Here is a 23,979-nt window from a genome sequence, read left to right on the forward strand (position 1 = left end):
CAACTAATCCGATCATCCCAATAACAGTTCGAGGTATTCTTCCATAACAAAAAATGTTATTCCCAAGTTGTTTTGGCTTTCAATCAATATCAGACCAATAACAAATTTTGTTATGATAACATAAACTGTTATTAAACCCTTTTCGCATTCGCATTCGCATGGAGATGGTGATCTTAGCGGGTTGCAGACTGGATTTCTTCATGTATGTGTGATGAATATCCAGCCCAGGTTGCTTAGAAATTGATTAAAAGGAATTAAAACCAATTCTACCAAGACAGGACAGCCAGCACCATGAAAGCCATCCATTGCCGGCCGCTCCCATCTCCACCATTCACCGGGGCAGGAATAAGGATTAGGAGCACGGGAAGTGTTGATGCTAAACTTACTTAGAAAAAGGTAGCGAAACCGCAGGCTCTTTTTCCCAACCCTATTCCCGAGCAGGGGTAAATACACGGGAATACCAAATTTTGGTATTACTTGGGCTAATAACAGCGACCAAAATGTGCCCTTGGTTGCCCAGTAATAGATGGTAAAATACCATGAAATCATACCAAAGTCTTGTATGTGAAAGGGCACAACAATACCAAAACATGTTATTCCAAAGGTAAAATAATACCACAAAATAAAATCATTTCAATACCAAGTTGAGGTCTTCTGGATTTTTGAACATTGCTTGAATACCAAAACTTGGTATTGCCATGGTTTTAATTTTAGGTATTCCCGCGCCCTTGGAAAATCATATTTTGGTATTCCTGTGGTCTTCCACAAACATGATTTTGGTATGATTTCATGGTATTTTACCATCTATTACTGGGCAACCAAGAGCACATTTTGGTCGTTGGTATTTGCACAAGTAATACCAAAATTTGGTATTTTCTTACCATTTTTAGTGCAGCAGTTGCAGTTAGTGAAAAAAACGGAAATGATCCATATGCAACAGCCAAATCTACTCACCTGATGATTCCATGTTGTTCTTAGTGATATTCATCACCACACCGAATGCATTTGTCATTGATGAACGGCCTGTGCTTGAAGTTCTTGAAGCTTCTGAAAAATAACAAGATTGAAAAATAAGTATTATTAAAATGAAACCGGATTGAAATTCACCAAAATTCAATGATCTGTTGATTGACTCGTTTTTCAAAATATTTGGTTATCCCGACTTAAAGAAATTTCAACGTTTTTGAAAAAAATATTAGTGAGTATATCATAAAAAAATTAAATCAGCTTTAACATTTTTATGTTTCAAGTCATTGTAGCGCAAAATTAATTATCTCGCCAAAATTTTTAAAAAAAATTCCATAGTTTCAGAGAAAATTGATTAAACACTTTAATACCAAAATAATACCAAAATGTGGCATCCTGACTTAGAAAATTTTCCACAATTTCAAGTCATTTCTGTAGGGGGTATATCAAAAATGTTTAAAATCAAGTTTGAAATTTCCGGTTTTCAATAAAAGCATTCGCTTTGAGACATCATTTTAGCGCAAAATTAATTATTTTGTCAAAATTGGTCAACATTTTCCCATAGTTTCAGAGGAATTTGATAAAATACTGTAAAACCAAAAGAATACCAAAATGTGGTGTTCGACCATTGACAAATTCTGCAATTTTGCAATATAAAAACAATACCTTAAATTGGTATGATACCACATTTTGCTCTAGCATAATCCTTAAGACACATTTTCAAGGGTCCAGGAATACCAAAATTTGGGATTGATACCAGAGAAAGGTATTATTATGCATTTCCCTTGTTATTTACCTATGCTCGGGTTGTGGAACTTGATCAAACTGACCGTTTGACCACATAAACTGTTATTAAACCCTTATGCAAAAATGGATCTTTCAAGAAGATTCCATAACATTTTCTGTTATTTTAACAGTATTTGTTATTGAAACTCGAAACTCGATTTTGACTAACTTTACCCGATTAGAATTTTTAATTTTTGTAGTGTTTTAGTGGACAATTTTTGAAGAATAAAAATGTGATTTTCGAAACGCATCGAAAATTTTCCCGAAAAAAATGCCAAAAATCTTTTTTAAATTTGGATTTGGAATCACAAAGTAATATCGTGAATTTTTGATTAAAGGCACAATTTTTGAGTTAAAGCCATTTTGAGGAGGACATTTTAAGAAAAAATATCATTTTTTTAACAGTTTCGATCCTTGTCCATCTTTGAAAAGCTGGGAAAATTTTCTACAGTTTTCTTTTTTGAAGATTGTTTACAACTCTTTTAGTTTTTTTTCGGGGGAGTTTTTGACATATTCCAAAAATCTCTTTTGTTTCAAAAAATCATAACTTGGCTTAAAACATAACTTCCGTTATACCCTATAGCTAAAAAGTTGGAACTTTTTGTTCACAAAAACATTAAAATTAAAAATACATTCTTTTGGTATAAAGAATCGACATCATCGAAGTCACAAAAAAAAACCAGCAATTCGAAATTATATTTTTGCTGATAGTTTTAACCTAATTATAAATATTAAAAATCTTTTAAAAACATTAACATAAATAAGCCTAAAACTTAAAAACGGTGCAATTTGTCAACAAAAAATGTAAAGGAATTTTCGAATGCAAATTTGATTGTGCTTCTTAGAAGAATTTGAAGATTTTTAATGCCATTATTTTCCTATTTCGAAAACGTAGTGAAATTTTGGTAGATTCTTTCACCGAAATTATGCGACATAAACTTTTTAAACAATTTACAAAAGCAATCAACAAAAAATAATTAATAAAAAATCTCTAAATAACTCTAATGGCAAGTTATAAGGGTAATTCTCCGCCAACTCACACAGCAGTTGCCCCGACCCCTCTTCAATATGCGTGAAACTTTGTCCTAAGGGGGGGGGGGGGGGGACAACCCTGATCACGAATCCGAGGTCCGTTTTTTGATGCCTCGTGATGGAGGGGCGGTACGACCGCTTTCATTTTTGAACATGCGAAAAAAGAGGTGTTTTCAATAATTTGCAGCCTGAAACGGTGATGAGATAGAAATTTGGTGTCAAAGGGACTTTTATGTAAAATTAGACGCTCGATTTGATGGCGTACTCAGAATTCCGAAAACGTATTTTTCATCGAAAAAAAACACTAAAAAAGTTTTGAAGCAGACATTTAAAAAAAAATGATATATAAACATAAGGGGTTTGCTAACAAAAAATTTGATACATATAAATAAGGGGTTTGCTGATAAACATCGCGATTTTACGAAAAAAAAGTTTTGAAGAAGTTACTTTTAGCGTTTCTCTTTGTTTTGTCGTCCGTGTCTGTCACGGGGGGCCATGAACGGCCATGATCAACGACGACCAACTTTTTCAAAACTTTTTTTCGTAAAATCGCGATAACTTGCGATGTTTCTCAGCAAACCCCTTATGTTTATGTATCAATTTTTTTGTAATTGTCTGCTCTACAACTTTGAAGAACATTGTTACACTCTAAAAAAAAAGCCCTGCAAAGTTAGAAAAAAACACGAAATTTTAAAATATTTTTTTTGTTATAAATGGAAAAATGACCCTTCTGACCCAATGTAGATTCGAAAAGGACATTAAATTTCCCTTAAAATGACATGTTCCATTTTTTTTAAACAGTTGAGTAACGGAAAATGGCAGAGTTTTCAAAACTTTTTTTGAGTTTTTTTTTTCAAGGAAAAATACGTTTTTTCGGAATTCTGCGTACGTTATCAAATCGAGCGTACAATTTTACATAAAAGTCTCTTTGACACTAAATTTCTATCTCATCACCGTTTCATGCTACAAATTATTGAAAAACACTCATTTTTTCGCATGTTTAAAAATGAATGGGGTTGTACCGCCCCTCCGTCACGAGATATCAAAAAACGGACCTCGGATTCGTGATTAGGGACAAAAGTTACCCTTTAGGACAAAGATTCACGCAAATCGTAAAGGGATCGGGGCAACTTTTCACGATTTCATGTGAGTTCGTAGAGAATTACCCATAACTCTAATGAAAAGTTATAAAAGTTTCCGTGTTTTCGAAAAAAAACGATATTTCGTGATTATTTTAGTGTTTAAAAAACTCCAATAAATGTGAAAAAGCATACAACATTTCTTTTCGTTAAGTACCCATATTGCAAATTAAGAAAAAATCAATATTTCGAAAAAAAAAATTGTGAACATTTTAGGATTTCACTCAACACTCTTATAATAGCAAAAAAGCATACAAAATTTCGCTTCGTTTAGAACCCACAATGCAAATTATGAAAATTTTGGTATATATTTTAGTTTATTTTTATTAGAAATAAATACGGTATTTTAAGATTTTAAGTTCCCGGGCAGACGGTAATAACAAAATTCATGCCATTTCAATAACAAATAATGTTAAAATAACAGAAAGTGTTATGGAATCTTCTTGAAAAATCCATTTTTGCATAAGGGTTTTAACAGATTATGTTATCATAACAAAATTTGTTATTAGTCTGATATTGATTGAAAGCCAAAACAACTTTGTAATAACATTTTTTGTTATGGAAGAATACCTCAAACTGTTATTGGGATGATCGGATTAGTTGTTAAAAAAACAAAAAATAATAACATAGATTTGTTCGAAGAATAACTAAAAATATTATAAGTCACAATAACAATCCAATAACAATCCAATAACAAAAAAATCATAACGACGAATAACAAATCTTGTTATACAGCAATTCCCCACGAAAACAGCATGGAAAAAAACAAAAGTCCTCGGATCGGGCTCAAAATTTTTCTGGGGGTTCCCTGGCCGAAATAATTAGACCCGTATTTTTTTGTTTGGCCATTAGGGTGACCTACGCCGTGTTAGGGTGGTCTAAAAAATGGCCATTTTCGTCGATTTTCGCAAAAACCACTTTTTTCGAAAAATCATAACTTCTCGCCATTTCAACCGATTTCAATTGTATTATACGCAAATGAAAGGTGATAAGTTGGCCTTTCAAAGAAAAATATCAAGAAGTTTTAAAAATCTAGCCTAACACATGAAAAGGGCGTATGAAACATTAAAATGCCGTTTTGACGGTGTCTGGACCAAAGAGCCTATGTCTGGAAATATTTTTATCGGATTCCCCGGACATTTTTACATAACATACTAAAAAATGGGAGGAGTTCATTAACAGGATTCCGAGATATGATTTTTTGAAAATAAAATCTGTGTTTTTCGACGCGCCGCGCGCAAAAACACGAAAATGACAAAATCGGCAAAAAATCAACTTTTTTCACTAAAACTGCGATAACTTAAAAATTTCAGCGATGACCTATACATGTATGGGTACCAAAAGTTGCGTCTTTCAATTACGAAAATTTTGGTACCCAGACATGTATAGGTCACCTAGAATATATTTTTTGAAAATTTAGTAAATTGTTGTTTTTGTTGTCGATTTTTTAAGGGGAACCCGAGCAGACGGAATTAACTTGGGAATAACATTTTTTGATATTTGAAAATACTAGTCCAATAACATTCTATGTTATTTATACAGCAATTCCCCACGAAAACAGCATGGAAAAAAACAAAAGTCCTCGGATCGGGCTCAAAATTTTTCTGGGGGTTTCCTGGCCGAAATAATTAGACCCGTATTTTTTTGTTTGGCCATTAGGGTGACCTACGCCGTGTTAGGGTGGTCTGAAATATGGCCATTTTCGTCGATTTTCGCAAAAACCACTTTTTTCGAAAAATCATAACTCCTCGCCATTTTAACCGATTTCAATTGTCTTATACGCAAATGAAAGGTGATAAGTCGGCCTTTCAAAGAAAAATAGTAAGAAGTTTCAAAAATCTAGCCTAACTTATGAAAAGGGCGTATGAAACTTTAAAATGCCGTTTTGACGGTGTCTGGACCAAAGAGCCTATGTCTGGAAATATTTTTATTGGATTTCCCGGACATTTTTACATAACATACTAAAAAATGGGAGGAGTTCATTAACAGGATTCCGAGATATGATTTTTTGAAAATAAAATCCGTGTTTTTTGACGCGCCGCGCGCAAAAACCGGAGAATGACGAAATTGGCAAAAAATCAACTTTTTTCACTAAAACTGAGATAACTTCAAAATTTTAGCGATAACCTATACATGTCTGGGTACCAAAAGTTGCGTCTTTCAATTACGAAAATTTTGGTACCCAGACATGTATAGGTCATCGCTGAAAATTTTATGTTATCGCAGTTTTAGTGAAAAAAGTTGATTTTTTGCCGATTTTGTCATTTTCGTGTTTTTGCGCGCGGCGCGTCGAAAAACACAGATTTTATTTTCAAAAAATCATATCTCGGAATCCTGTTAATGAACTCCTCCCATTTTTTAGTATGTTATGTAAAAATGTCCGGGGAATCCGATAAAAATATTTCCAGACATAGGCTCTTTGGTCCAGACACCGTCAAAACGGCATTTTAATGTTTCATACGCCCTTTTCATGTGTTAGGCTAGATTTTTAAAACTTCTTGATATTTTTCTTTGAAAGGCCAACTTATCACCTTTCATTTGCGTATAATACAATTGAAATCGGTTGAAATGGCGAGAAGTTATGATTTTTCGAAAAAAGTGGTTTTTGCGAAAATCGACGAAAATGGCCATTTTTTAGACCACCCTAACACGGCGTAGGTCACCCTAATGGCCAAACAAAAAAATACGGGTCTAATTATTTCGGCCAGGAAACCCCCAGAAAAATTTTGAGCCCGATCCGAGGACTTTTGTTTTTTTCCATGCTGTTTTCGTGGGGAATTGCTGTATAAATAACATAGAATGTTATTGGACTAGTATTTTCAAATATCAAAAAATGTTATTCCCAAGTTAATTCCGTCTGCTCGGGTTCCCCTTAAAAAATCGACAACAAAAACAACAATTTACTAAATTTTCAAAAAATATATTCTAGGTGAAAGCATTGAAAATTTAACTTAATAGGATGGATTAAATCAATTTTAAAAAGAAGTTAAAAATTAGTTATTGTCCGTTCTCGTCGATAAGATTAACGCCGATAGAATAATCGGAATAACCATAACGATAACAACCTTGGTTATGATGTGTTATGAAGGCCTCAAAATAAAGGCTGAAGTAGATACAAAAATCTGTTTTTCTTTTTCGACAAGACTGCTCGCCAAACCAGAATGATTAAAAATTAAATTTAAAAAATGGTACGTTCCCCTCTTTAGGGTTTTGAAAAAAATCTTACTCAAATCATAAAAAAATCAGAACCAAAAACACTTTCATATGTTAAGGTTGCAAGTTTGAAATATCATGTTTATTTAAATTTATTCCCCAAGCACACTCCCATAAACTTATTTAATTTCATTAAAATCCTTCTCTCCGATGCAAAACAGTCAGTCCCAGCCAGCACAATAATCCCAACTTTTCTCGCAAAACACTGCTGCTGCTGCAGCTGCGCCCGACCGGTAGCAGTTCATCTCGAACAAATCCTGTCTCAAATCTAATAAAAAGCGAGGAAAAAAGAGCTCGCTGACAAATATTTATGTAACTGCATCTCTCGCTGAGGAAAAGTCTGCACCCCGCGGCGAGTTTTCCTCTTTTTATTTAACTTTTCTCACGTCATTCCTTCCGGCCCAAGCTGCTGGACCAGCTTTTCCAATTTTCCCGCGCCATTCAAACAAAACGCGCCCAGTATTTAAATGTGTTTTTCTTTTTCTCAATCTTTTTCCTGCAGGAAGCTCGTGGAAATCTTGGAACTCTCAAATCCAGCCAGCATTCAGCCGAGTCTGCTGCTGGGGGACGACAAAATCAAATAAAACCAACCCAAGGCGGAAGGAAAACTTTTCACTGCTGGTCGGTTGATCGGGAAAAAGTTTTCGCTTGAAGGTGGAGTAGAATTCGTCGTGACAAAAGTTTTCCTCGCCAGAGTTGTGTCGGCCCACGTGACAACTGATCCCAAATCCGTGGCAGCGAGGGTGGTTCTGGAAGGAAAAAGTTTTCGTCCTTTTTTTTTGTTGAGGAAACTTCCTGAAAGAGACAACTAGGCCGAATGGATAACCGAGTTCTTTGTGGAGTGAATTGATTTGTCCTTCGTCAAGTCCATTAAATTGAGAACATTCGCCCACTTGAACACGTGCAAAAAGGCTCAACCTTATTAGACGGATCCCACCAAAGTCCTTGAAAAGCAAAAGAAACATCCCACAGCATGGCCAAAAGGGTCCAAAACGAGCCAACAAACCAATAAACACCGTCGTCAACGTGGGTTCGGAAATCTGGTGGTGACCACCTGGCACTGGCAGCGACCTTCATCCCCCGGGGCAGATGGTGTTCGCCACAGAACCGCCAAGAACCGATAAAAACAGAAGGAAAAACGTTGGCCGGCGGAAACGAACCCGGAAAGGCAGATTTTGAGAGGCAAAACAAAAAAAGAAGAAGGTCGTCAAAATCAACCACGTGTGCATCCTTAACCTTAACCGTAACCTAAAAAAAACGAAAATGTCCTCCCGGTCGAAGGACAAGATGGCCGCGGCCATCCGGAAGTTCTTCAAGAGTCCGGACAAGAAGGAAAAGGCGGCCCAAAAAGACAAAGGTGGTGACGGGGCGGCGAGTGGACCGGCGGGGGATCCGATGGTGCTGGCGGTGGCCGGAGCCATTGTCCCCAGTGGGAGTGGGGTGGGGAGTGCAGCCGGAGGAGGGGGAGGCGTAGGAGGAAGCGGTAGTAGTAGTAATCACCATTCACATCATCATTACGGGGGTGGAGGAGCGGGAAGTGGGAGTGGGAGTGGAAACGCGAGCAGTAAAACGAACGGAACCGATAGTCCGATGCGGAGGTTGCGATGGTGAGTGTTGTAAACAAAAATGATTGTTGTTTTTTTTCTTCTTCTTTTGTTCATTGTGATTTTAATTTTGGGAACGTTAGGCATTGTATCAGTTAATTGACCATTAGCATTCAAAACAAGTTATATGCTATTTTTAAATTTTTGAATTATATTTGGCAAAGTTTCTCAAAACTCGATCAATGGTCAAGATTCTGTGTACCGTAAACCGGGGTGACTTTGATAGGATTTCAATTTGTTTTTAGAATATTTTCCAACAGGTAAGGTTTTTCTCAAGATTATTATTTTTAAAACATGTACTGGGGTAGACCACACAAAGTTCATGCACTATTAGGGAAAAATTTGTTTTGTCTATAATGTTTAGAAAAATAGTTACGTTAAAAATTCTTACTTTTAATTCCGGGGTGACTTTGATAGTCATAGTTTTTCTTGTTAAAATCACATTTAAGATGTTCAAACTTTATTTGTACGCTAAATGTACCATCACTAAAGTAGCTGATATAGTTTTTAAGAAAAAAAAATCAATGTTTATATTTAGTTAACTTAGTTAATAAGCTTTTTAGCAAAATACATATAAATTTTAGGTAAAATTGTTAAAAAGTCGGAATTTTGCCTGAAATTTTTTAAAACTAGTTTTGTTTATAAAATTATTGATTAATATTGCATTTTATACTGAATTCGAAGCACGAATCACAAGTTTTCACATTTTACATGAAATTTGTTCAACTGAAATTGCCTATAAATTTGGAATTTTTTTTTTTAATTGTGTTTCATATACACATATTATTTATTATTTACAAACTTATTGAACCTTCTCTTAGTGGAAAATTGTCCAAAGAATCCGAAAATTAATTCCGTTATCCGATTAAAAATCATGTTCATTGAGAAAATCATGACACTTTGAGAAGTTTAAAATAATGGACTTTCATCAACATTTTCTTAACTATAGTTAACTAACTTTTTAAACTTGTCAAAATTTTATGAAAAGTTCTTCTTGTAGTACTTTGAACACTTCTCTACCACGGTCAGTATGTTTCTAAACCATTCCTTACGTATTTTAATTGTACTCTTCATTTTGCGGAAAAATCGCAAACCTATCAAAGTCACCCCGGCTATCAAAGTCACCCCGTTTTACGGTATTCATGAATAGCCAGAGATTGTTTAGGCTAAATCCAACAATCGATTGAATAATTTTCTATGTGACCAATTATTCGTTGGGATTGATTAAAAAAGGGTTAATACAACTAAAAAATAGTAAGCTCTGTAAAAATTATAGCATGTTTAGTTAGTATTCAGCAAACTCAATTAAGATTTTTTAAAGTATTATGTAGTAAAATGAAGTGACTTTCCCAATGTTTTGGAAAAAGAGGGTTTTTTTTGTTGGTCAGCATTGACTTTGTCCAGCAAAAAAAAAAGTTGAAATTACAAGCTTCAATTTTAACATTTTTATGATTTTATACACCCGTATATTTGATTTGCAATCACAAGTTTTCTAGAAATGTAATATTTGACAAAAAATCGAAGCAAAACCTTGAACGGTACTGCACATCCAAACTGTACTAAAATTCAAATGATTTTAAATAAAACCGAACATGCTAACAATGATTCCAAACGCTGAGGAATGCATTTTAAATTGATTTCAGCTGATTACACTTAAATTTTCATTCAAACTATGAAGTTTCTTGCAATAATAATATTTTTTGTCTCTCGATTTTAAAGGGGGTTACAAAAACTTTAAAAAAAATGCAGCAGTGTAATGAAAAATCCAAAATTTTGGGTCTATTTTCGGAAAGTCAAATTTTGTAAAAAGCCAAATAAACAAAACGATTTTTTTTTATACAAAAATAAACTTTTTATTTACTTTTTTCAATGAAAATTTAAATTTTTGGCAGTAATTCAATTTCTCTTCTGATTTTTTAAGGAAATGTTAAAGACTTTAAAACTTGAAATAAATTTAGAATTGCCCATTATTTAAAACTGTAGAACAAACTACCCAAGTAACCATTCAGCACTAAATTTAGTCACTGTACAGCACTAACAGCGCATTTCCAGCTGCGGGTAAAAGCTAAAGTGTTTTCACATCTGCATCAAAAGCGCATTTACAGCGCATTTGCAGCTGGATTTGGACTTTATATTTCTGTTTTAGTGCAGGGCCCCTACTGTTAGTGTCCAACCCCTGCAAAATGTCAAAAATAGAGAGAGCAATAAAATGCTCTCTCTCTTGCTTTTCTCCTTCTAGCCATTTGTATTTTCGGATTGTTTACATTCTACGTTGCCGACACAGCTGACTGACTGTGTTTTTTTGTTCTGATGTACATTGTTTGGCATATTGATCATGCTGTTTTCAGTAGATTTCGCTGGTTCCTGACTATACTATAGTTTAGGTTTTGGGCCTGAAAGTTCTGTATTTGTGGCAAGCTGTAAAATTTAAATTTAAGAACACGTGATTCATGTTCGATCCCTGAAAAGACTATTTCTGTAAAGCTTAATTTCTTATGATGAACATGCTGCACAGTTATGCATTTTGGATATTTGGAAAATGTAAAATTTCAAGGTTAATGACAGGGCTGTGGAGTCGGAGTCGGAGTCGGAGCCGGAGTCGGTGGAGTCGGGTCTTTTTGGGGACCTGGAGTCGGAGACGGAGTCGGAGTCGTCAAAACTCGAATAGCTGGAGTCGGAGTCGGAGTCGGAGTCGGCTAAATTTTATTAGCTGGAGTCGGAGTCGGAGCCGGAGTCGACAATTTCTGATAAACCCGGAGTCGGAGCTGGAGTCGGAGTTATCTAAAATTCAATAAACTTTATTAACTTTTTAAATGTTCAGTTTTTGTTATAATGCAAATTTATTTACAAAACTTTTATGTGCCTAATTTATTTTAAACCTAGTATTGATTTTTTTCAGTTAATGTATGGGTTGTGTCAAGAGATTTATCAGATGCCATTATGTTTTTGTAGCATTTTCAATTTGATTGGATAGCTCCGACATTGTTATTTCACTATGATCAGTAAATGATAAATTTCCCCTCATTTACCCATGTTTGTACTATCATGACTCATACAATTATAAACAATTTTGGTTGGGCAGTCATTTTTTTTAAATATTCAGTTGATGCTTGACTCCCTCAATTAGCTTTTAATTATGTTTTCTTTCGATTCAAATTTCACCATCAGTCCTTAACTAAAATCATAACGTTTTTAAAACATTGGTAAAATTGGCCATCAAATTATCAACTATTAGGTATCTCAATCTATTACTTGGAACTCAACATGCGCATTTCGTATAAAATTTAAAAAAAATCAAAGGGCCGTGTTGTAAATATTTGAAACAGTCAGAAAATATCAAAATAAGTTGCAACTAATTGTGAAATCATCATTGAATTTATTAAATATATCTATTTTATTTTATTTATTAAATATACCAATTTTTTTTATTTTTTTACTGTTTACTATTTCTCTACAATAATTTGAAAGTGTGGATGCTTAAAATATCGTTGAACAAATCTTAAAAAATCTTTCTTTTTAAATGACATAAACCGGGGTAACATTGATGAAACTTGATTTTTTCCGATATTATACAACCGGTAAGAATTTTATCATGATTTATATGTTCAAACCATGTACTGGGCTGGATCACAAAATGTCCATGTATGTATTTTCAAATAAATTCAGTAGAGCTTTGCAATATAGTTACGTAAACTGTTTATTTTAACCAGGGTGACTTTGATAGTTTCTTTGTGTCTTACAAATTACAGCCTGAATTTTTATATATTATATCAAATCGATTATGAAGGCTAGGTCTCCTTTTTTTTTGAAATAACAGTTAAATATTTTTTAACTAGTTTATAAACTTTTAAATAAAAGTAATGTAAATTTCAGAGGACTCGTGGTGAAGGGGTAAGCGTGGTAGCCTCTCACCCAGTCGGCCTGGGTTCGATCCCAGAAGGTTCCGGTGGCATTTTTCGAGACGAGATTTGTCTGATCACACCTTCCGTCGGACGGGGAAGTAAATGTTGGCCCCGGTCTAAACTTGAGGCTAGGTCGTTAGCTCAGTCCAGGTTTAGGAGTCGTCTTCCTGGGTCCTGCCTCGGTGGAGTCGCTGCTAGGCAGTTGGACTCACAATCTAAAGGTCGTCAGTTCGAATCCCGGGGTGGAAGCTTAGGTGTAAAAAAGATTTGCAATTGCCTCAACAATCAAGCCTTCGGACACCTACTTTTGAGTAGGAATCTCGCAATCGAGAACGCCAAGGCAATGTTGTAAAGCGAATAATTTGATTTGATTTTTGTAAATTTTCAGTAAATTAAATAAAAATTCTAATTATTCTAAAAGCAGAATCCAATTATACTTCTTGAGGTACTCTGATTTTTCAAAATCATTTTGTACTATCATTTTGCAAAAAAAAACTACAACTTATCAATGTCACCCCGGTTTACAGGTATACATGTGAGTGATGTTATTAATACTTTTCATTAAATTTAATTTATTTCGCTGTTTAAGCATTACTTGTGTGAAGTTATTTTAAGCTGAGACCTTTGAACAGCTGATTAATTCAAAGATGGGAACAGAGTTTGCAGGTTCTTAAAGAATCGTCTATGTCAACTGAAGGAGGGAGGGTCGAAGCAAACTGTGCCTGTGGTCGGACGCGTTTGTTGTTTGCTGTCATTTTTTGACCTCCCGTTTATCTTTGAAATTTTCTTTAAAATGTGCGAAATTAGTTAAAATAAGAAGACTTTGTTACTATTTCGGGTGCCAAACAGTAACAGCGGAACTGGTGGAAGTGCGTCGGAAGATAATTTCGAGGAAAATTGGAAATTCGACTTCCACGACTACGGAAGCAAAAAAAAGCAGGAACAACATTCGAAAAGTGACCTTTAACGAAGAGTTCCTGTGTGTCCAGTTCCAGTTCCTGCCACATAAGATCCAGGACGGCGTTGGGGGTGTTTTGGATGGCCTTGCCGACAACAGCGTCAATCAAGAATGACTGAAGTAGGTGTGGGTGATGTTCATCGTCTGGCCACTTCAGAGTCATGTGACGCTTGCCGCATATCGTGGGATACCATGTCCACTGCCGGGAGTTCTGCTGATCAAACAGATTCAAAACGAGAATACAAGAAAAATGAAGATTCGAGTGGAACATAACGAGACGATTAGGATTGAGCCGTTTTAGAAGGATTCGTGTTTTTGGTGAGAGCTTTCCATTTTTAAATTTCAAATAACCCTTACATCCACTCTAACATTCATACATTTCACTGAAGACAACTACGCCAACCATATTATATACGCGGTAGGGTGTTCCCTTGGTCGTTCGTTGTGAGTTGTGGATTGCCTGCTTCTCTAATGAAGGTTCGACTGAGGGGGCATGCTTATTAATTTCTCGTCGCTCCATACCCTCAGTGACGTGATGGGAGCAAGGGCGTCTATGCAAAGTGTCCCTACACCCGCTACAAATTTCTGGCGCTTGGGGTGGGAAGAGGGAAACCATTTTGATATATGCGCCGGTATTTGTAGCACTAAAATTCGTGCAAAAAAACTTGTGCACGTGGGTGTACAGATTACGGAGTAAAAGATGATCGAATTGTTCACCTAGCGCTCACATGTGTTCCAGGACCAAGTTGCCTGCGGGTATGGGGATCATACATACATACATACAATCGTCTATGTCAACTGAAGGAAAGTTACAAAATAACCTTCAAAAAGCTAATAGGTGGGGGATAGTAAGATGAATGGAGATTTTATTTAAACATTTTTTTAGATATTCTTAATACGGAGTCGGAGTCGGAGTCAACAATTTGTTAAAGGCTGGAGTCGGAGTCGGAGTCAGAGTCGGCTAGAGTTGGCAGGCTGGAGTCAGAGTCGGAGTCGGAGTCGTATGAAACTGAAAGCCGGAGCCGGAGTCGGAGTCGGAGTCGGCTTTACTCAGAAAGCCGGAGTCGGAGTCGGAGTCGGAGTCATCTAAAACATGACCCGACTCCGCAGCCCTGGTTAATGATTTCTTTAATGATGTAATATTACCTTAATGCTATTGGAAACTTGAATATTTTAAGAAATAAAAGTAAACATAATTAACAATTCTATGCAAAATCGCCCGATTTCGTGCATTTTTATTTTTTATATATTTTTTATTTTGCTCAAACTTTTTGACCAAAGAAGCCATTTATCCAAGGCTCCAAACAATTTTGGCAGCTGTTCATACAAAAATGTTTTCGTTCATAAAAAAATGAAAAAAATTGGAACACGGAAAAAATGCCGATTTTTCACAATTTTTTTTTTCCAAAAATCCATGTTTAAATTTTTGGATTTTTTTGTATGGGTGGACAACAAACCGCAAACCTGAAAGGCCATAGAAAATTATGAAAACATATTTTGCCGAGGATTTATTACTTTTTTGAAAAAAAAAACTGCACAGCAAAAAATCCGATGGTAAAATCGCATGCAAAAGCATGCACATCACCTTCGTCAAAATAAACATTTAATATTACACACTGCATATAATTTTTTTGCAAACACAAAAAAAAAGTTGCAACCGACGGGACTCAAACCCAGCCCCTACAGTAAGGACTGGCGCCTTAGCCCACTCGGCCATCAGACCGATGAAAAACTGTAAGGATAAACACATATATGAGCTTGACATTTCGGTCAAGTAGGTTTCCCATACTCATGGGCTACATATTTCAGGGTGTAAAATCACATAAAATTGCATAAAATAATGCAATATTTATTTTACACCCAGGCCTTTTACACACAGCTGGATTACTACTTTTTTAGCTGCGTGATCGAATATTCAAAACTAAAAAATAAAACCCTTTTTGAATTTTTTATTGAAATTCTTTTTGAATTTTTATTTTATTTTGGCATTAGGAATAACATTTCAAAAAGATCAATTATTCCCTTTTGAAATATTAGAGTTGATTCCAAAATTTTAAAAAAATGTCTCGATCAGAAAATTTTACAATTTGGTACTAGAAAATAAAAGGCTGACTAAAAATATAACCTTTTTTGTTTCTTTTTCTTTTATTTGCAGTATTTCAGCAAGTAGAGGTCTAATCTTGGAAATTTTATTGGAAAAAAAAATATTTGTGAAATTTGCTCAACTTTTCGAAAACAATATTTTCAGGAATGGTCAATCATGGACACTGTTTTTTTTTAAATCGAAAAACTTTTATTTTTCAGTTAAAATGTAATTATATTTTGAAAACGGTGCACTTTATCAAAAACCCTGTAAAGTACTTTTACTTTTTTGTAAAAAAAAAGATAATTAAAAATTGGCAATTTTTTCCGTGTACCAACTTTTTCTGAATATAGATTTTTGAATGTTTACTATAATTTTTGGATGGACAGCTGCAAAAGTTGTATGAAGCCTAGTATGGGTGAACCAATGGCACAATATGGCATTTTGATCATAGAGAAGGTCCCGAAAAAGTTTGAGTAAATTAAAAAATATAAGTAGAATCAATTTTCCGTTTAAGGTAGAATTTTTCTTATCACGCTTCTGAATTGAAAACTAATATAATTTTCATAAATGGCTTTGTGTATAAAAGTTGATATTTCAAAGCATTTATTTAAGAAAATTGTTAAATTTCACGGATTTCACGTTGTCCTCGAAATCGTAAAAAATCAGTAACCCTACTAAAATCAATGGAATCTTATTTGCAGCACAACTTTAAGATCTCTTTTTTGTAGTTTTGTTTTATCTTTTATTTCTTGTGTTTGTTTTAAAAAAGTGCTCAAAAAAAATTTCAAAAATCAAAATTCTAAAACATTTTTTTTTTCATAAAGATTTCCATAAAATGCGATGCGCTAATTGGGGATTCCACCAATCAGTCCGAAATTTTGGGGTGTTTGCTATGAGGCCAAGAAGACATCAAATGATATTTGCTCTTGTTTAGTTTGGTTATTTACAATTTCCCTATACAGTCCAGACTCGATTATCCGAAGGCATTGAAAAAAAAACACTTTGAACAGTCGATAATTTAGAAAATCGAACCATAGAAAAACAATATTTTCGTTCTCTTCTTTTTGACCGTGGATTCTTAGTATGACCCCTAAACTGCTTTAAAGTGATTTGTTTTTTAATCAGCGGTCTTCAACCTTTCCTTTCTATTTCAACTTGATTAATTGGCAAGAATATAATTCCCACCTCTAAAAAAAAAACGAAGAATGTATATTATTTTAAAAACATGTTTTAACCATAAAAAAAAATCTGAAAATTATAAATTAGGTTTCATCGAATGCATTAACACAAAACTTACAGAAATCAATCAAAATAATCTTATTTGAAAACTCTTAAGTAATTCGAAAATACAAAATCAAAGAATCTAGAAAATATTTAGTAAATCTCTTCCACATTTCCAAGATCTGCTCATGTATAAAGCTGTGTTTGAACTTATAGAAAGAAAGCTCAACAGAAATAATGGAGAAATGCAAATGTTTGAAACTGTGAAACTCATAGAAAACAATTTATGAAATCCTAGATATTTATAATGGAACTGCTCATGCTAAATAAAAAGAAATAACCTTTAACGTTCATGAGTGTTAAATTTTTGATACCTTGCAAGAAAAATATAAAGATGCAATTTTAGAGAGAGAAATAACTTTCATTCTAAAATAATTCTGATTTATTGGTAAACATAAAAAGTTAAATGAAATCATGTTTGAAGACATTGGATTTTTTATGCATCCTAATTCTCCTCAAGAATTGCCAAATTCCCTCCAGGAAGAATTCTTCACCGGTTGAGAAACACTGGTTAAATGATTTTATCAATTATTTAAACAATTAGTTTAAATTTCCGAAACATAACACTTAGTCATTATTATTTCAGCTCCGTCGCGCCCAGCACCACCAGCTTAGTTCCTATAACGAAGCCACTGGACACGACGATTCGGTCCAGACGACTGATGAAAGAACTCAAAGAAATCGAGCGGTTGCAGCACTCCCGGGCAGAACCTTACTTCACAGTAATTTTAACAAAAATATTGTTTTAAAGAATTACTAATAAAACTGTTTTCACTTTTAGGTCGAACTCGTCAACGACAACCTGTACGAGTGGCACGCGCGCCTTTACCGGCTCGATCCGGACTCGCCGCTGGCGGAAGATCTGGTCGAGCTGGGCATCCCGTTTATCTTGCTGCACCTGGTGTTTCCGGACAACTTTCCCTTCGCGCCACCCTTTATGCGCGTCGTCGAACCGCGGATTGAGAAGGGCTTCGTGATGGAGGGCGGGGCCATCTGTATGGAGCTGTTGACGCCCCGGGGCTGGGCCAGTGCGTACACCGTCGAAGCCGTCCTGATGCAATTTGCGGCCAGCCTCGTCAAGGGGCAGGGGCGCGTCTCGCGGAAACCCAAAGCCGCCAAGGAGTTTAGCAGGTTGGTTGAACACAGTTGTTATTTTTTTTTTCTTAATTTCCATTGTTCAGATTTTAACAAAAAAAAACTAATAATTTATCTTTTAGGCGAACCGCCGAGGAAGCCTTCCGGTCACTAGTCAAAACGCACGAAAAGTACGGCTGGGTGACGCCCGCGATGAACGATGGTTAGACAGGCTCAGCAGATTTGTGGGTGGTGCTCAATAGCTCAATCTGTACTCAATTTGAACAGCAGGAAACAAAACTCCTAAATTAGCGTTAAATGAGAGGAGAAATGCGCGCACGCGAGAGATCGTTACGGAATTTATATTAGTCTTTTAAGTGTTCACAACTACACCGGCACACACACACAGACACATTCACTAAGAACTCGCCATTTTAAAAGCCGATTGACGATTGTTGTTCAACCGAAACAAATGAATTTATATTTTACTTTTTGTGATAAAATGAAACGTTTAGATTTTAAAGTGAACAACAGATAAAACAGTGCTCAGCCAAAATAATGATCTCGTTCAAAAATTCCGACCTTTATTGACATTTTAAGTAATTTAAGCATTTTTTCAGAAAATCGAAATGATTTAATGAAAAAGTGCTAAAATTTTTAAACATTCAGTCAACAGATTTATAGATAAAATTGTGATTACAAACTGTTGAACGATTAGGAAATCACAGTCTAAAAAAACTTAAATCTAGTTTCTCATCGGCGCTTTATCAAATCACTCACATTTAGATTCGTTTAGAACGCAAAAAAAATCTAGACCACATCTCTTGCATACACCTGGGTGTGTAGAATACGTGCTTATAGCTATTTACCAATTGATAAACTGTGTACTACTACTACCTTACTAGTGTAAATTCGTCAAAACTCAGTGTAGAGCATTATCGGATAGAGAAACTTCGCCCCTCACCCATTTTAGCCCTACTCGTCATCTCGTTGCCTCCCTTAGTTTAAGCGGTAATTGTAACAAACCACATAATCGGATTAAAGTTAGCCGCCATAAATTCAGAAAAAAAACCTTGTTTTATTGAAGAGATTTTCAAATCTTACGACGAATTTCATTTCTCAAATGTATGATAAAAGCAAAAAGAAATGGTGAAAACAAGAATTATTATTTTCCATTTGTTTAAGCGGAACATGTAGAAAAACAAAAGATGCATTCAGAAAAGCTTGGTTCGGCGTCAAAGCTTAATGTCTACCCAAGACGAAAGGTGAATCGACGTGTACTTGCTAGTAGTGTAGAATAAAACAAATATTATGGAAGGAAGATATTAAAACTACAGTTTTTTACTTAAATGATGACATGCCCACAATGTTTAAAAGAAATCTTTTCAAATCTAACCTCGTAAAAAAATATTGCTTGGTTTTACTTATGAATCATACCGTCAGACTGAACTGGTGAGACACCTTCAATCTAGGGGGTATACATAGTCAATATAATTACCGTTTGTCAATATACGTTGTTATCGATATAAAAAAACGAAGTTGACTTTATAGCTATCGGCCACCATTGCTAGTACCAACCACTAGTGTCTTCCTTTATATCTACTAGGACTTCGCCGCCCTGGGCTCCTAAGTGTTTGAGTACGGCACGGAGCGACGGCGCCGGATACCCATATTTACACAAAGAATTTTAGAGCGCCCGCCGCGGGATTCGAACCAGCAACCTCTGGATTGTAAGTCCAGTGCGCGATCCGATTGATCCACACGGGCGGGACGTTGTTATCGATAAAATGGTTAAAAAATTAACGAAAAATGTAAGGACCTACATTTGCACGCTTTGATTTGACAGTTAACAGATGAAAAGATAATAATTTTGGCGAAAAATCATTTATCCCATTCTGAAGCACGCTGTTCGGCATTTATAAAGAGAAAAATACCTTGTTCAGTCCCACATTGACCAAATACGATCACAGGGAAAATTTTTGCATTTTCAATAAAAAAAACTTTAATAAAGTAAAAAAAGCATGCAAAATTTTGCATCGCTTGATCTTTCATTCTTTCAAATTATGATTATTTGAGTATTTGGCAGTGCGTGGCCGAATGGTTACGCTGTCCGCTTTGTAAGCGGATGATTCTGGGTTCGATTCCCATCTGCTCTAACCTTCCATCGGATGAGGAAGTAAAATGTCGTTTCCGGCCTTGGTTGTTAGGCCGTTAAGTCATTCCAGGTGTAGGAGTCGTCTCCATGCCATAAGTACAAACAACACACCAAACCAAGCCTACTCCGGTGGAATCGCTGGCGGCGGTTGGACTCGCAATCCAAAGGTCGTCAGTTCAAACACTGGGGTGGAAGGTTCCTTGGAGTAGAAAGAGGTTTGGGTGCTCTCTCCATTCAAGCCTTCGGACTCCTAGGTTCGAGCAGAAACTTGCAATAGAGACCACAAAAGACCCGGGGGTCGTTTATGTGGATGGTTTGTTTTTTTTTGAGTATTTTCGAAAAAATACGGTACTTCGTGAACAGTTTTGAGTACATATTTTACTTTGAAACTTACTAGATTTTCCAAAAAAATATATTCTTAGTGAAAACATTGAAAATTTAACATGATATGGTTGAATTAATCGATTTTAGAAAGATTTTAAAAATGAGTTATCGTCCATTATCGGCGATAAGATTATCGCCGATAGAATTATCGAAATAACGATAACGAGCCTCGATAATTTTATCGTTAAAAACCTTGGTCTCCATGCAATTTTGCCAGCTATTCATACAAAAATGGTACGTAAATATTAGAAAATCAGCAAGTTTTCAAAGATATTTTTGATTGGTTTGGTGTCTTCAGCTAAGTTGTAGGTATTTATAAGTACTATTCAGAAAGAATAGTTACACGGAAAAAAGTGATTTCTAAATTACCTTTTTTAACAAAAAATTTTTTTTAATTTTTTTTTATATATTTTGAGGGGCAAAAACCCGCATCTTTCAAAGCTATTCAGAAGTATGGACCGAAACTTTGCCGACGAGTTATATTTTTTTTAAATAGTGATTTTTGTAAAAAAATTAAAACTTGTACTTAAATTTTTTTGACCTCATTTTTTTATGTAAAATCGATTTTGCAATTGAAAAGTATTTTACATTTTTTTTTATTAAGTGCACCGCTTAAATTCCGATAAATTCCGTTTTTTTTACTCTTTTAAAATAGTGTCCATGATTGTCCATTCCTGAAAATATTTTTTTTGAAAAGTCTTAGACAATTTTATAGCAAATTCTCTGAACCTTAAAAATATCATGGACACTATTTAACATTCCAACGCCCAAGGCTCAAAAAAAGTTGGAACTGTAACTTCAACTCAATGGTTCTCTGTCATAACTAAACCAATCAAGATGATTCTTCTTTCCAGTGATTTGTTAGGGTGTCTAGATGATTCTAGACTTTTGCAGAACTTAATTTGATCAAATCTGTAATTTTTGCGATCAAAAACATCGTTCCAACTTTTTTTTTCGCGTGTAAAAAAAAATCGCCAGAAATTCCGCGGAGGCAGTCGTTTAAAAAAAGGTGGAACGATGTTTTCGGTCGCAGAAATTACAGATTTGATCAAATTAAGTTCTGCAAAGTTCTAGAATCATCTAGACATTCTTACAAATCAGTGGAAACAAGAATCCTCCCGATTGGTTGAGTAATGCCCGAGAACCAGCGAGTTGAAGTTACCGTTCCAACTTTTTTGGGAGGCTTGGGCGTCCGTGTAAGTTGGACATGCGTTGGGCGTTCCAATGTTTAAAAAAACGGAAGTTTTCGGACAAAATTTAAATTTAATTGGCTATATTTCGAAAACGGTGCACTTAATAAAAAAAATGTAAAGTACTTGTCGAGTCGATTGTCTTCATCAATTCCTACAACATTGCCGAAGACACAAAATCAATCAAAAATTCCTTGAAAAATTATTTACTGATTTTCGAATATTTACCTACCTTTTTGAATGAACAGCTTGCCAAAATTGTATAGAAACTTTTATGGGCGAAACAATGACACAAAATGACTTTTTTGGTTATAGAGAAGGCCCTCACAAATGTTGAACCAAGTCAATTCGACGGTAACATTTCAAAAGGCATCATGTACATTTTGACACTTTCTGGGTTATTGCATATTCTGAAAGTACTCCTAATAAGCTACCTCTCCACCAAAAATGAGCAAAAGTTACTTTAGTAAAGTCTGTTTAATCATGATTTTAAATAAAGTAACATAAACAAAATCTCTGCCATCAGCAGTCTCTGTTTATATAGCCCTGTCAACCTGTCAAATAAAAGACTACATGAACCTCGCGACGAAAGAAAAGCATCATGAAAAAAGCGCCATGTACATTCGGCGAAGAAAAACCAATCATAACAAAGCGTCCCCCTCAATGACAGCAGGGTGATGTAGACGTTGGTGATTTCAAAAGAAGTTATGTTTGTTTTTCTCAAATAAAATTACGGCTATAATGTTTTATTGAATTTGGATGATCAATTATCAATAAAAGTAACGTTTTTCATCGTTTGTTAACATTAGAACATCTTATTTTGCTTTTATATTAAAATGGGAATGGAAAATAGATGCTCAACATTCAAATGCGTTTTTCTCAAAACGCATAGTTTGTACATGATGCATTTTGAAATGTTACCGTCGATATTAATATAAGTAAAATCCGAGGTAAAATCCATTTCCGTGTTTGGTGGAGAATACGATTTCAAAAAGCATCATGTACAAACTATGCGTTTTGAGAAAAACGCATTTGAATGTTGAACATCCATTTTCAATTGCCATTTTAATATAAAAGTAAAATAAGATGTTCTAATGATAACAAACGATGAAAAACGTTGCTTTTATTGATAATTGATCATTCAAATTCAATAAAACATTATTTCCGTAATTTTATTTGAGAAAAACAAACATAACTTCTTTTGAAATCACCAATGTCTATATCACCCTGCTGTCATTGAGAGGGAAGCTTGGTTATGATTCGTTTTTCTTCGCCGAATGTACATGGCGCTTTTTTCATGATGCTTTTTTTTCGTCACGAGGTTCATGTAGTCTTTTATTTGACATGTTGATAGGGCTATATAAACAGGGACTGCTAATGGCAGAGATTTTGTTTATGTTACTTTATTTCAAATCATGATTAAACAGACTTTACTGAAGTAACTTTTGCTCAATTTTTGGTGGAGAGGTAGCTTATTAGGAGTACTTTCAGAATATGCAATAACCCAGGAAGTGTAAAAATGTACATGATGCATTTTGAAATGTTACCGTCGAATTGCTCAAATATGATACTAAACGCAGATGAATGGAATTTAAATGGATTTCAGGTGATTTGAAATATTATTTATCAAAACATTTGTAGAGTTTTTTTTTATTAGGTCCTATAAACATATGAAAGACAATAGTTTATTGGTCCTTTTCAAAAAAAAAAACTCTGGATTCGAAAAACTATTATTATTCTGATTATTTAAATTTAAAATTTACCAATGTGTAGTACCGCAAAAAGTTTTTTTTTATTAACATCTAAACATTCAAAATAAACTGAATAGCTTGCTAAAGACGATTTCAAAAACACATTAAATGCAAAAACTAAAAAATTTTTTTTGACCTTTTGAAAAACTCTAATTCTGTCCCACAGCACAAAAAAAAACAAAAGTTTCGAATAAAATATATTCCAGCAAAACTATTTATGTACGAAAAATCGATGCGTCACTGTAAATTTACTCCGAAAACTACACATCAATTCGCACAATTCCCATCTCACTGGGCACTTCCATTCATAATCCCAAACCAGTCATCTGGCACCACTGCTCGCTCGCTCGCTCTCCCACAAACAGTCAGCTGTCATTATCATTCCTCTCTCTTGTGAGCTCTCTCGCGCAAACGTCTTTCTGCTGCTGTCAATGTTTTTCATTCAAGCAAAAATTCAA

The 23,979-nt window shown here is 34.9% G+C and overlaps 1 protein-coding gene across 1 annotated transcript in view; it reads left to right on the forward strand.

Annotated features, from left to right (window-relative positions):
• The window catches only part of LOC120420900 (ubiquitin-conjugating enzyme E2Q-like protein 1), a 75,508-nt gene extending 56,516 nt beyond the window's left edge, over positions 1 to 18,992 (forward strand). The window contains exons 2-5 of the mRNA XM_039584022.2: positions 7,639 to 8,743; positions 17,554 to 17,689; positions 17,749 to 18,098; positions 18,185 to 18,992. Coding sequence (XP_039439956.1) covers positions 8,400 to 8,743; positions 17,554 to 17,689; positions 17,749 to 18,098; positions 18,185 to 18,269 — 915 coding nt within the window. The 5' untranslated portion in view covers positions 7,639 to 8,399 and the 3' untranslated portion in view covers positions 18,270 to 18,992. The remainder of the gene's footprint in view (positions 1 to 7,638; positions 8,744 to 17,553; positions 17,690 to 17,748; positions 18,099 to 18,184) is intronic.
• Positions 18,993 to 23,979: the final 4,987 nt, after the last annotated feature.

Source organism: Culex pipiens, chromosome 2 (genome assembly GCF_016801865.2).
Source record: "Culex pipiens pallens isolate TS chromosome 2, TS_CPP_V2, whole genome shotgun sequence".
Lineage (NCBI taxonomy): Eukaryota > Metazoa > Arthropoda > Insecta > Diptera > Culicidae > Culex > Culex pipiens.